The sequence below is a fragment of the Streptopelia decaocto genome, assembly GCF_964273445.1.
Source record: "Streptopelia decaocto genome assembly, chromosome: 1".
NCBI classification, from domain to species: Eukaryota; Metazoa; Chordata; class Aves; order Columbiformes; family Columbidae; genus Streptopelia; species Streptopelia decaocto.
In genome coordinates this window covers 380,823-394,265 of record NC_138663.1, presented here as the reverse complement: position 1 = coordinate 394,265, position 13,443 = coordinate 380,823, and the positions used below count along the sequence as shown (strand labels likewise).

The window sequence follows — 13,443 nt, the reverse complement described above, 5'->3', positions numbered from 1 at the left end:
CAGGGGCACAGGGACAGCAGTGTCACACACCCCCCCAAACACAGCTCCTGCAGGGGCACGGGGACAGCAGTGTCACACACCCCCCAAACACAGCTCCTGCAGGGACACAGGGACAGCAGTGTCACACACCCCCAAACACAGCTCCTGCAGGGGCACAGGGACAGCAGTGTCACACACCCCCCAAACACAGCTCCTGCAGGGACACAGGGACAGCAGTGTCACACACCCCCCAAACACAGCTCCTGCAGGGACACAGGGACAGCAGTGTCACACACCCCCCAAACACAGCTCCTGCAGGGGCACAGGGACAGCAGTGTCACACACCCCCCAAACACAGCTCCTGCAGGGGCACAGGGACAGCAGTGTCACACACCCCCCAAACACAGCTCCTGCAGGGACACAGGGACAGCAGTGTCACACACCCCCCAAACACAGCTCCTGCAGGGACACAGGGACAGCAGTGTCACACACCCCCCAAACACAGCTCCTGCAGGGGCACAGGGACAGCAGTGTCACACACCCCCCAAACACAGCTCCTGCAGGGACACAGGGACAGCAGTGTCACACACCCCCCAAACACAGCTCCTGCAGGGACACGGGGACAGCAGTGTCACACACCCCCCAAACACAGCTCCTGCAGGGACACAGGGACAGCAGTGTCACACACCCCCCAAACACAGCTCCTGCAGGGGCACAGGGACAGCAGTGTCACACACCCCCCAAACACAGCTCCTGCAGGGGCACAGGGACAGCAGTGTCACACACCCCCCAAACACAGCTCCTGCAGGGACACAGGGACAGCAGTGTCACACACCCCCCAAACACAGCTCCTGCAGGGGCACAGGGACAGCAGTGTCACACACCCCCCAAACACAGCTCCTGCAGGGGCACAGGGACAGCAGTGTCACACACCCCCCCAAACACAGCTCCTGCAGGGACACAGGGACAGCAGTGTCACACACCCCCCAAACACAGCTCCTGCAGGGACACAGGGACAGCAGTGTCACACACCTCCATCCACCCAAACACAGCTCCTGCAGGGGCACAGGGACAGCAGTGTCACACACCCCCCAAGCACAGCTCCTGCAGGGACACAGGGACAGCAGTGTCACACACCCCCCAAACACAGCTCCTGCAGGGACACGGGGACAGCAGTGTCACACACCCCCCAAACACAGCTCCTGCAGGGACACAGGGACAGCAGCGTCACACACCCCCCAAACACAGCTCCTGCAGGGACACAGGGACAGCAGTGTCACACACCCCCCAAACACAGCTCCTGCAGGGGCACAGGGACAGCAGTGTCACACACCCCCCAACACAGCTCCTGCAGGGGCACAGGGACAGCAGTGTCACACACCCCCCAAGCACAGCTCCTGCAGGGACACGGGGACAGCAGTGTCACACACCCCCCAAACACAGCTCCTGCAGGGACACAGGGACAGCAGTGTCACACACCCCCCAAACACAGCTCCTGCAGGGACACAGGGACAGCAGTGTCACACACCCCCCCAAACACAGCTCCTGCAGGGACACAGGGACAGCAGTGTCACACACCCCCCAAACACAGCTCTGCAGGGACACAGGGACAGCAGTGTCACACACCCCCCAAACACAGCTCCTGCAGGGACACAGGGACAGCAGTGTCACACACCCCCCAAACACAGCTCCTGCAGGGACACAGGGACAGCAGTGTCACACACCCCCAAACACAGCTCCTGCAGGGACACAGGGACAGCAGTGTCACACACCCCCCCAAACACAGCTCCTGCAGGGGCACGGGGACAGCAGTGTCACACACCCCCCAAACACAGCTCCTGCAGGGACACAGGGACAGCAGTGTCACACACCCCCCAAACACAGCTCCTGCAGGGGCACAGGGACAGCAGTGTCACACACCTCCATCCACCCAAACACAGCTCCTGCAGGGACACGGGGACAGCAGTGTCACACACCCCCCAAACACAGCTCCTGCAGGGGCACGGGGACAGCAGTGTCACACACCCCCAAACACAGCTCCTGCAGGGACACAGGGACAGCAGTGTCACACACCCCCCAAACACAGCTCTGCAGGGACACAGGGACAGCAGTGTCACACACCTCCATCCACCCAAACACAGCTCCTGCAGGGGCACAGGGACAGCAGCGTCACACTGTGCCACGGTGACACATTTGGGAGTGATGCCAGGCGTCTTGCCCGAAAGGCTGAACACCCTTCCCGGGCAGCTGTGTCCAGCAGGAGCCCCTCATCGCAGCAGGGCCTGTCCCCACTGTGTCACCGGCTGTCACCCGCGGGCCTGGAGCGCGCTTTGCTGGCCCCACTGTGTCACCGGCTGTCACCCGCGGGCCTGGAGCGCGCTTTGCTGGCCCCACTGCGGGCGACCCGCACGGCACAGTGCACACGGTTCTATTCTCTGTCAAACTCGTGTATTCAGACTTTATCAGCAGCGATTTCACATTTACACCCAGATCCCTGGGGCAAACGCATCAAGTCTGACATTGGTCCCTGGGAAACCCCACTACAAATATATCTGTGTGGTGACAATCGCGGTGACAACTGTGTTTTATCATTGATTACTTACCCAGTGGCACTTGTCCTACTGACGTTTTATAGTGCTAATCCGAATCTGAATATCATGTAGAAGAAAATCAAGTATCCCCAAGTGGCTGCTACCTCTGTATAGTTATCTTCGCCAAGCAGAATTACAATTTTCTTAAAGAGTGGAACTGGATTTGTTTGACGAGATCTCTTTGCAATGCATGTACCGTATTCTGAGGTTTTGAATTGCTACGAACTTAATCCTCCATCAACATTTCATTATTTGAGCTGGAAGTGACACCACGTTATCTTTGGGCTGCAGTTACTAAGCTCATCCCACTTACTTTTTAACACTGGGGAAATACGAGCCCACTTCCAGCCTCGCCAGCCTGCGGGGCTGGGCAGGCGTCTCCGCACACAACTGGGTGTAACCATTCCAAGGTAAAACCGTCCTGCTGCCCGCACGGTAACGGCGAGGACAGCGCTGGGTCTGGGGAACAAGTGCCTCACCGAGAGGGCACGATCCGCTGAGAGCGGACACGGACAGCAAGACACCGTGGGACACGGCCGGGGACACGGCCAGGGACAGCCAGGGACACGGACAGGGACACGGACAGGGACAGCCAGGGACAGCCAGGGACACGGCCAGGGACACAGACAGGGACACAGACAGGGACACGGCCAGGGACACAGACAGGGACAGCCAGGGACACAGACAGGGACAGCCAGGGACAGCCAGGGACAGCCAGGGACACAGACAGGGACACGGCCAGGGACACGGACAGGGACATGGACAGGGACACGGACAGGGACACGGCCAGGGACACAGACAGGGACAGCCAGGGACACAGACAGGGACACGGCCAGGGACACGGCCAGGGACACGGACAGGGACATGGACAGGGACACGGACAGGGACACGGACAGGGACAGCCAGGGACACAGACAGGGACACGGCCAGGGACACGGCCAGGGACACGGCCAGGGACACGGACAGGGACACGGACAGGGACACAGACAGGGACACGGCCAGGGACACGGCCAGGGACACGGACAGGGACACGGACAGGGACACGGACAGGGACACGGACAGGGACACGGCCAGGGACATGGACAGGGACACAGACAGGGACAGCCAGGGACACAGACAGGGACACGGCCAGGGACACGGCCAGGGACACGGACAGGGACAGCCAGGGACACAGACAGGGACACGGCCAGGGACACGGCCAGGGACACGGCCAGGGACACAGACAGGGACAGCCAGGGACACGGACAGGGACACGGCCAGGGACATGGACAGGGACACGGCCAGGGACACGGCCAGGGACACGGCCAGGGACACGGACAGGGACATGGACAGGGACACGGACAGGGACACGGACAGGGACATGGACAGGGACACGGCCAGGGACACGGCCAGGGACACGGACAGGGACACGGACAGGGAGCTGCTGTCCCGCCTGGCAGCGCGTTCTGTGGGCGCACACAAAGCCCCCATTCACCCCATTCACCCCATTCACCCCATTCACCCCATCACCTTCACTCGCTGCCCTGAGGGCTCATTTATCTGCTGGGTTCAGGAAATCTCAGCCGTATCACACACGATTAATGTATTGAAAATAGACGCTGGATTTTTGGTTCTCCAGGATGATTCCAGCGCTCGGCTGCCATCCTTACCAAGTCACGAAGAATTGAAATGACACACAACAAATATCCACATCCAGTCTGCATTTAGATGTGTGTGGCAAGTCATTAAGTGTGGACATTATGCTAAATTATACAAAACCAAAGCGTTAAAGCCTGTACAAGGAACATTAAGGAATTTACCACCTCAAAGGTTTATTTGCAAGCATCCTTAATGTTGTTCCCAATGTTTTTGTCTACATTAAATGATAGTTTGCTACAAAATTATTGTGCTGCACTTTCTATCCAAATGAGGCAGGATTAGTTATAATACAGCATTCACGCTGCATCCATAAGAGCTTGTGCGGCTTAGGCACGTAATGCTTTCCAAACAGACTCTGTGGGCAAGATGTAGCACAAGATCCCACACTCAGAAGCCCGTGTGCAGTAACGGGAGCCCCGCAGCACACAGCGGAACGACCAGCGACAGCAATGGAGCCAAAACCGCCGCCACCGGTCAGATCGAGACCGACACGCAGCCACCCGAACCCAGCCTGGCAAGGCCTAGAGCCAGCGCAAACACGGAGCCACTCCGGTGAGTTCTGCTCCCGCTGATCATCGGAACAGGAGCAGTGTGGGTTTATTCTCCGTGCTCATCGCACACACGAGGCCCGTGCGGGGACAGCCACCTGCTGCCATGTCAGAGCGCACGGCTGCGCTCCGGTCTCTACTGCGACTGTACATTAAACCATCGAGCTCAAGTCCTTCAGCCTCAGACTCAAAGGTGTCCCTATGATGTTCCCTCAGCACCTACGAGACCGCCTTTCCTTCCGTTACCGCAGTTCTGTGGCAGTTAGGTGCCACCAGACAAAGGGAATCTGGAAGGGGGTCGGCAAACAGGGAGCTGTTCCATGGTGGTGACAGGTGGGATGGAGCTCTCGAGCACACAGTCACGAGCAGCTACAGCTCAGCTTTCCCTCCACGGATTCTCCGCGAGCAAACACACACCCACACGATTTCTGTGCTCGCACCCCTGGAAGGGAAACGTAAAATAAAAGGGGAAGGGGGCAGGGGGGCAGTAATGTTTGTGGTGCCTATAGAGACTGCAGCGATCGTAGACAACCTACATACTTATGGCCACATGTATATATATATATATATATCTATATATATGCAGGAGGAATGGCAAGTGCTACCAAGCAGTGACAGAGCCCAGGGAACGGCAGGAGATGTGCTGGGGAGGGGCAGTGGGACGTGGGGAAAAGGTTCTTCCCCAGAGGGGCTGGACACTGACCAGGCTCCCAGGGAGGGGTCACGGCCCAACCTGACAGTGTTCAAGAAGAGACCGGACACCGTCCTCAGACACACGGGGTGACCTGTGGGGTGTCCTGTGCAGGGACAGGAGCTGGAACTGATGATCCTGTGGGTCCTTCAGCCCAGGACATCCCGTGATTCCATATATATCTCTATAGGTGACTGTGGACACACACATGAAAGCTCTGTTTACCTCCAGGTAGGGGACGGGCGTGTCGGGGTTCAGGGGGTACTCCCGCAGCAGGCGCTCCTCGTCCAGGAACTTGCCGGCGCGGCCGTTGAAGGCCGGCTGGAACAGCCCGTAGTTCAGAACATCCTTCAGGCTGTGGTTCAGCGTGCACAGGATGCGCTGCTTGGAGATCCACACCGGCACGTCGGGGTTCAGCCGCAGACACTTCTGTGGAGACACGGAGCGCGGTTAAGCCGGGCACCACCGAGGCGCTGAGCCAAACACGGGACGCCCATCCAAACACGGGAGGCCCATCCAAACACGGGAGGCCCATCCAAACATGGGACGCCCATCCAAACACGGGAGGCCCATCCAAACACGGGAGGCTCATCCCACAACCCTTCAGAAGGGACCTCGGTGTGCAGCCGCAGCTCTGAGCCCGCGGGGATCCGCAGAAAGCTGCTCCATGCACCAGAACTGGGCTGCTCCATGCACCGGGACCAGGCTGCTCCGTGCATGGGGACCAGGCTGCTCCGTGCACCGGGACCGGGCTGCTCTGTGCATGGGGACCGGGCTGCTCCGTGCACCGGGACCGGGCTGCTCCGTGCATGGGGACCAGGCTGCTCCATGCACCAGGACTGGGCTGCTCCGTGCACCGGGACCGGGCTGCTCTGTGCATGGGGACCGGGCTGCTCCGTGCACCGGGACCGGGCTGCTCTGTGCATGGGGACCGGGCTGCTCCATGCACCAGGACCGGGCTGCTCCGTGCACCAGGACTGGGCTGCTCCGTGCACCGGGACCGGGCTGCTCCGTGCACCGGGACCGGGCTGCTCTGCTCCTGCAGCTGCAGCACAAGGGCTCCCCGGCCCTGGCTCACGGAGGAGCACGGTGCTCTGCTCGGCCTCCTGCGTGCCGGGCAGCCCGGCAGCTCCCGCACGCACCGCGCTGACCCGGCGGAGCAGGTCTGCTGCCGATGCCAGTGCCGTGCCAGGCGCTGACCCGGTGGAGCAGGTCTGCTGCCGATGCCAGTGCCGTGCCAGGCGCTGACCCGGCGGAGCAGGTCTGCTGCCGATGCCAGTGCCGTGCCAGGCGCTGACCCGGCGGAGCAGGTCTGCTGCCGATGCCAGTGCCGTGCCAGGCGCTGACCCCGGCTCCACCAGCAGCAGTGGCTGAGCTCGGACAGCGAGGGGCACCTGCCACCACCACAGGGACATCGACCCAGAGGCAGAGTCACCACAGCTCACAGGGGTGTGAGCAGCTGCCAACCCCGAGGCCTGGACGGTCAAGTCAACATTAATTCCAAAAGGAACCGAGTTGCCTTGTGCCCTGAACCCGCAGGGAGGGAAGGGAAGGGAAGGGAAGGGAAGGGAAGGGAAGGGAAGGGAAGGGAAGGGAAGGGAAGGGAAGGGAAGGGAAGGGAAGGGAAGGGAAGGGAAGGGAAGGGAAGGGAAGGGAAGGGAAGGGAAGGGAAGGGAAGGATCTGTCCCTTGGGGCTCTCCTGTACGGAGGCTCAGTGTGGCTCCTGTCTGTCCCCTGAAGACCCAGGAGGGACCCTGTGACCGGAGGCCGCTCGGTGGGGTCACCGCAGCGATGCCGGTCCCGTGCGCCGGCACCGCGGAGCCCAGCCGGGCCGGGCCTGCGGCTCACGGGCAGAACAAGCTGCTCGCTCTGCTTTGCGGTCACAAGCCATAGTTTCTTCCACACAATGATAAGCTCCAATCACAACAATCAAAGCCTCAGGAACAAGTCCCGAAAGAACACGGTGCAGCTGCTCAAGTTTTAGCAGCACAGACAAATCCTTCCTGGAGGAAGAAAGAGCCCAGAGCTTCAGATTCAATCCCAGCAACGCACAGGCTGACAGACAAGATCTATTCAAGAGCCAACCTGCAATAACGACAACAAAGAACGTACATTCAACAATCCCTTAAAAGCAAAAATAGCCAACAATTCTTCATCGAAGAGCACACAAATGAGAAAGAGTTGAAAGGAAATTAAAAGAAGCAGCTGAAAAGGTAACGTGCTTGCAGGCAGCGGGGAATATATCTCATAATAACACAGCAGCAGCTCTGAGCAGATGTACGGCCAAAATGAAGAAACAGCGTCTAAGAGGCCCCTACAGAAAGCTGGAGCAGCCAAACCAGCAGAGCAGAGCAACCTAAATCAAAAGTAATGTATTTCCTTTAGAAAATGGGACTTGCCCCTGAATGGGAACAGCAAAGAGCTAATCCTGCCACACCAGGCGCAAAATGCCAATGGTGTTGGAGCCATGAAAACAGCCGCGGAGGAGAGGGAGCGCGCCGGCCAGCGGTGACAACACCAGGACCCGGTGCAGTCACCCCGGAGCCGGCGCGGGGGCGCGGACGGGCCCTCGCTCCCCCGTCCCGCGGCGCCCACGCACAGGCTCCCGTCCCGCGGCGCCCACGCACAGGCTCCCGTCCCGCGGCACCCACGCACAGGCTCCCGTCCCACGGCGCCCACGCACAGGCTCCCGTCCCACGGCGCCCACGCACAGGCTCCCGTCCCGCGGCGCCACGCACAGGCTCCCGTCCCGCGGCGCCCACGCACAGGCTCCCGTCCCACGGCGCCACGCACAGGCTCCCGTCCCGCGGCGCCCACGCACAGGCTCCCGTCCCGCGGCGCCCACGCACAGGCTCCCGTCCCGCGGCGCCACGCACAGGCTCCCGTCCCGCGGCGCCACGCACAGGCTCCCGTCCCGCGGCGCCCACGCACAGGCTCCCGTCCCGCGGCGCCCACGCACAGGCTCCCGTGCAGCGTGGTCAGAGCCGCGCAGCAGGGGCCCGAGCAGGGCGGGTGTGAGCGCGGCTGCGAGCGCTGCGGCCGCCCGTGCTCGGCTCCACGCCGCGGGAGCCCTCGGGGGCAGGACCCGGGAGCGGCGCCGCAGCCCCGCGGCTCCGGGAACAGGCCTGGGCTCTGTCGGGAACGACGGGGACTGCGGCAGACATCTCCATCGCCGACCAACCTGCCACCGCAGCCGTGCCCCACAGCCCCGAGGGGAGCCCGGAAGAGCCCACGCCGACCAGAACGGGGCTGCTCTGCTCACCCTACACACGCGTTTCACACACATTTTAACAAGGTCCCTTGCTGCCGTGAAGTGCCAGAAGCAAGAAAGCACTCATTTGGATCCATAACCCTCACCGAAAACAGTAAACAGAGGTGAAGGTTGAGCAGGCGGGTTTCCTGAGTCGGGACCCGCGCGGTGGGGCTGAGACACCAGCTGGCAGCACATCCAGATCCCCCGCGCCGCGGGCAGCCCTCTCAGGAAACAACAGCAACAGGAAAGAGGTCAAAGGAAAGCGGACAAAGGTGAGCAGAGCACGGAGCGGCCTGCAGACACGGCTGAGGGGACCTGGAGCGTCCCGGAGGAGCCGCCGTCACCGCGCAGCATCCGCTGCTCCGAGCCAGCAGCGGCCCCGCTGGCACCGGCACTGGGACAACGTTACAGCAGCAGACGCTGCATATGACACAAACAAGCCCAGGTAACTCTTTCACCTTTTCTTAAACGATTACATTTGTTTTTCTCCGACTGTACGTCTTTTCTCCCCAGTCACCCATGAGCAGCCTGTGTCCCTGCGCAGCGGTTCCGGCAGCAAGCTGTGATCCGGGACACGCGGGACACGCTGCAGGATCCTCCGAAACCCGGCAGGATCCCCCGGCCCCTCCCGACGCCGGCGGGAGAAGGGACGGGAGCCACAGGAAGTCATGACGGGATGGCCCAGAGACCCACCAGCCACCCCTCGGCCCCGCGGGGACAGGGGACCCCCCGGCTGACCCCCGGCCAGGGCCCGCGGGACAGTCTGAGCGTCACCCCCCCGGCTGACCCCCGGCCAGGGCCCGCGGGACAGTCTGAGCGTCACCCCCCCGGCTGACCCCCGGCCAGGGCCCGCGGGACAGTCTGAGCGTCACCCCCCCGGCTGACCCCCGGCCAGGGCCCGCGGGACAGTCTGAACGTCACCCCCCCGGCTGACCCCCGGCCAGGGCCCGCGGGACAGTCTGAACGTCACCCCCCCGGCTGACCCCCGGCCAGGGCCCGCGGGACAGTCTGAACGTCACCCCCCCGGCTGACCCCTGGCCAGGGCCCGCGGGACAGTCTGAACGTCACCCCCCCGGCTGACCCCTGGCCAGGGCCCGCGGGACAGTCTGAACGTCACCCCCCCGGCTGACCCCCGGCCAGGGCCCGCGGGACAGTCTGAACGTCCCCGTCCAGCTCGGTTCCCTCCACGGCCCGGGCAGAGCAGCCGCCGCCCCACGTTCCAGTGCCGGAGAGCAGGAACCAGCACGAGTGTGTGTGCGGGGTGCTGGTGAGACCGGGAGCAGCGCAGGGACCGCGCTGTGCGCTGGCGGAACAACAGGAATTCCGGGCTTAGCTCACCTCCTGAGGAGAGCTCCGGCCCCGCCGCCGCGCTCAGCGCCGTGCTGGGAGAAGCCGCCTCCGCCAAAAGGAAACAAGATAAAGAGCGGGAGGGAGGTTCTCGCTCCCGCGGGAAAGCACCGGCTGCACGAGCCCGTCCTGCAGTTACGTGCTGCAGAGAACAAAGTCCTCTGGCTCTAAAGGTTTTCCAGCGAAACGGTTGCTGCTCAGGAGCCGGTCTGGAAGGATGTTGGTCACTGTTATATCATCCCCAGCCCCACAGCCTGAGACACAAGCCCATCCCGTCACTTCCATCCAAAGAGCAGGAGCCCCAGCGCCGTGCCGGAGCTCCCGGCAGAGCTGACAGCGACAGCCAGCACCGGCCCACCCGCCCGGGCTCCACAGCGGCCGCCGCGCCACAAACGCAGCTTGAAATGAATGTTTGAAGAGGTTCAGCTCCTGGTGAACTCAGAGTGACTGAGCCGGGCAAAACGCCCCTGTCACACGGAGCGACACAGCCCCACGCCGGCCGCCCCGCGGACCAGCTCCCCAGCGCCGCCGCTGGCCAGTCCAGCCGCTGGGCTCCCCCGCACAACAGGCGCAGAGCGAAATGGAAGTGCTGGACCTGTAAACCACGCCGATCCCACCAAAGAGCCCGAGGGACGTTAAAGAGATGACTACTAACCTCCAGCAACTGGGAATGTCTCCTGCTTGGCTTATGCAACACCACAACCACAGCTACAAAACCCCACGACCCTGTGTCCAACTTGTGACCAGCTGGAAACAAGGAGCCGGGCAGCTTCGGCTCTCGCTAGGCCTCAAAAAGCCACCTAGAGCCAAGTTTTTCTGGAGAAGGAATAAGATCTCCTGTTCATCCAGCCCAAGACGGAGCCATCGGCTGGGCAGGCTGGTCCTGATGAACACGAGCACAGAGACAGGGAGCTTCTCATCAGGGAAGAGCCGATGAGCCCAGGTCTGAGCAGGTGGCGGAGGCAGCGAAGGGCGCACGCGGCGCTCCTGCACGGCACAGCTTCACTGCCCCAGGTTCACCAGGGACCCCCACAACGAGCTAAACCCCCTGAACTTGGCCAACAGTTTCCTGAAAAGCATCCAGCCTGAGTTTAAAATATATCACAGGATGGAAACCACACTCCCCCCTTGGATAAACTAATAAGCAAACACTCATGTGTGTCAATTGTAATTTGATTTCCCATTTGTAGTCACTATTTCTCGTTACCTCTCTCTGTGACCCCGGACAGCCCCGCAGCACAGGGTTTCTCTGTCGAACCCCGTCCCCTCAGCCTCGGGTGGGCGAGCAGGGACTGACGCCCACAGTTGTGCCTTTTCCCAGATCCCAAACTGTTTCTGTGGCTCTTTCCAGCACACTCTTTCATTTTCAATGCACTTGTTGCTCAGAGCCAGGGCCGATACTCCAGCATCTGTCTCCAGCTGCCGTGTGCAGCTATAAACACTGTCCTGATCTCACCTCGCCGTGCCCGCGCCCGCCCGCCGGCGCCACGCAGCGCCCCTCACACCGCGTCCGCGCGGGGCCGGTGGCTGCGCCGCTCCAGCGCTCTCCGCGGCCAGACCCCGCGCCTCCGGGAACACCCGCTGCCTACACCTGGCATTGGTCTCCATCACCTGCAAAACTCCGCGTGTGAATCAAACGATAACTCATTTCGACAGGCCCAGGTGCAGTTTGCGCTGCATGTGTATTTAAAAAGCAGGCGAGGACGGGTCTGCAGCTGTGCCGACCTGACCCGGCGGACGGGCGGAGCTGGCGCGGCCCCTGCGCCGCGGTGCTCGCCGCGGTGGGACGGGCGCCGCGGCACACACCGCCCGGCCCGCGGCTCCTGTGCTGCTCCTCACGGACCCGCGACATCCTCGCTCCCAACTCCACTGCTGCCGACAGCTACAGGACAAACGGCAGCAGAGGGCACGGATTTACGGCTGCTCCTGTATTTCCACACTTAGCACAGTGCTCAACAGTCGCTTCTAGCACAGCCTAACCACCCATCCATAAAGATCTCAAACAGCGATTCACAGGATCTGTATGGATCAGGTTGTTAGAAGTCAGGGGTTAATGTTTAGGTCTTTAGGGATCTTTATGGCCCCTATGATACATGTCACTGTATTTCTTGCACTAAGCCCCAAAGGCCTTTGCGGTGCTGAAGCGTCCAGCCCATCGCACGGACGCTGGAGCCGCTCATGGTGTGTCTTATAGTGCATCATCAACACTGACCCAGGGCCCGCACAGCACCACCTGCCCAGCACCGCTCTGCCGGGCACAGGATCAGTCCCGCACTGCACCGCCTGCCCAGCACCGCTCTGCCGGGCACAGGATCAGTCCCGCACTGCACCGCCTGCCCAGCACCGCTCTGCCGGGAACAGGATCAGTCCCGCACTGCACCGCCTGCCCAGCACCGCTCTGCCGGGCACAGGATCAGTCCCGCACAGCACCGCCTGCCCAGCACCGCTCTGCCGGGCACAGGATCAGTCCCACACTGCACCGCTCTGCCGGGCACAGGATCAGTCCCACACTGCACCGCCTGCCCAGCACTGCTCTGCCGGGAACAGGATCAGTCCCGCACTGCACCGCCTGCCCAGCACCGCTCTGCCGGGCACAGGATCAGTCCCGCACTGCACCGCCTGCCCAGCACCGCTCTGCCGGGAACAGGATCAGTCCCGCACTGCACCGCCTGCCCAGCACCGCTCTGCCGGGCACAGGATCAGTCCCGCACTGCACCCCCTGCCCAGCACCGCTCTGCCGGGCACAGGATCAGTCCCGCGCAGCACAGAGCAGATGTGCTGGGGCGCAGGCACAGCCGGGCTGTTTCACAGGGTTTGTGCCAGTACCTGTGCTGGGTGGTCGGGGGAGCTGTGAACCAACAACCACAGCACCCGGTGTGGTAAAACCGAGGGTCAAGCACAACGAACAGCAGAAGGAGCCCACGGAGCCAAGAGCTGAGGGACAAGCAGATGAGCCCACACCGGCACAGCGCTGGGCTCCGAGCTGCTGCCGCCTCAGCCCCAGCGCGGCACTGCCCACGGGGGCCCACAGGCAGCAGGGACCCGGGGCAGAGAGCACCGCCGCACTGCCGCGTGAGCCCCGCTGTCCCGGCACCGCCGCATGAGCCCCGGTGTCCCGGCACCGCCGCACTGCCGCGTGAGCCCCGCTGTCCCGGCACCGCCGCATGAGCCCCGGTGTCCCGGCACCACCGCACCGCCGCGTGAGCCCCGGTGTCCCGGCACCGCCGCACTGCCGCGTGAGCCCCGGTGTCCCGGCACCGCCGCATGAGCCCCGGCGTCCCGGCACCACCGCACCGCCGTGTGAGCCCCGGTGTCCCGGCACTGCCGCGTGAGCCCCGGTGTCCCGGCACCACCGCACCGCCGCGTGAGCCCCGGTGTCCCGGCACCGCTGCACCG

The 13,443-nt window shown here is 62.8% G+C and overlaps 1 protein-coding gene across 3 annotated transcripts in view; it reads right to left on the bottom strand.

Moving 5' to 3' along the window:
- The window catches only part of SHANK3 (SH3 and multiple ankyrin repeat domains 3), a 393,528-nt gene that overhangs the window by 318,624 nt on the left and 61,461 nt on the right, over window positions 1-13,443 (bottom strand). For all 3 annotated transcript variants that reach the window (XM_082076373.1, XM_082076372.1, XM_082076371.1), the window contains exon 4: window positions 5,673-5,876. In XM_082076373.1, coding sequence (XP_081932499.1) covers window positions 5,673-5,876 — 204 coding nt within the window. The remainder of the gene's footprint in view (window positions 1-5,672; window positions 5,877-13,443) is intronic.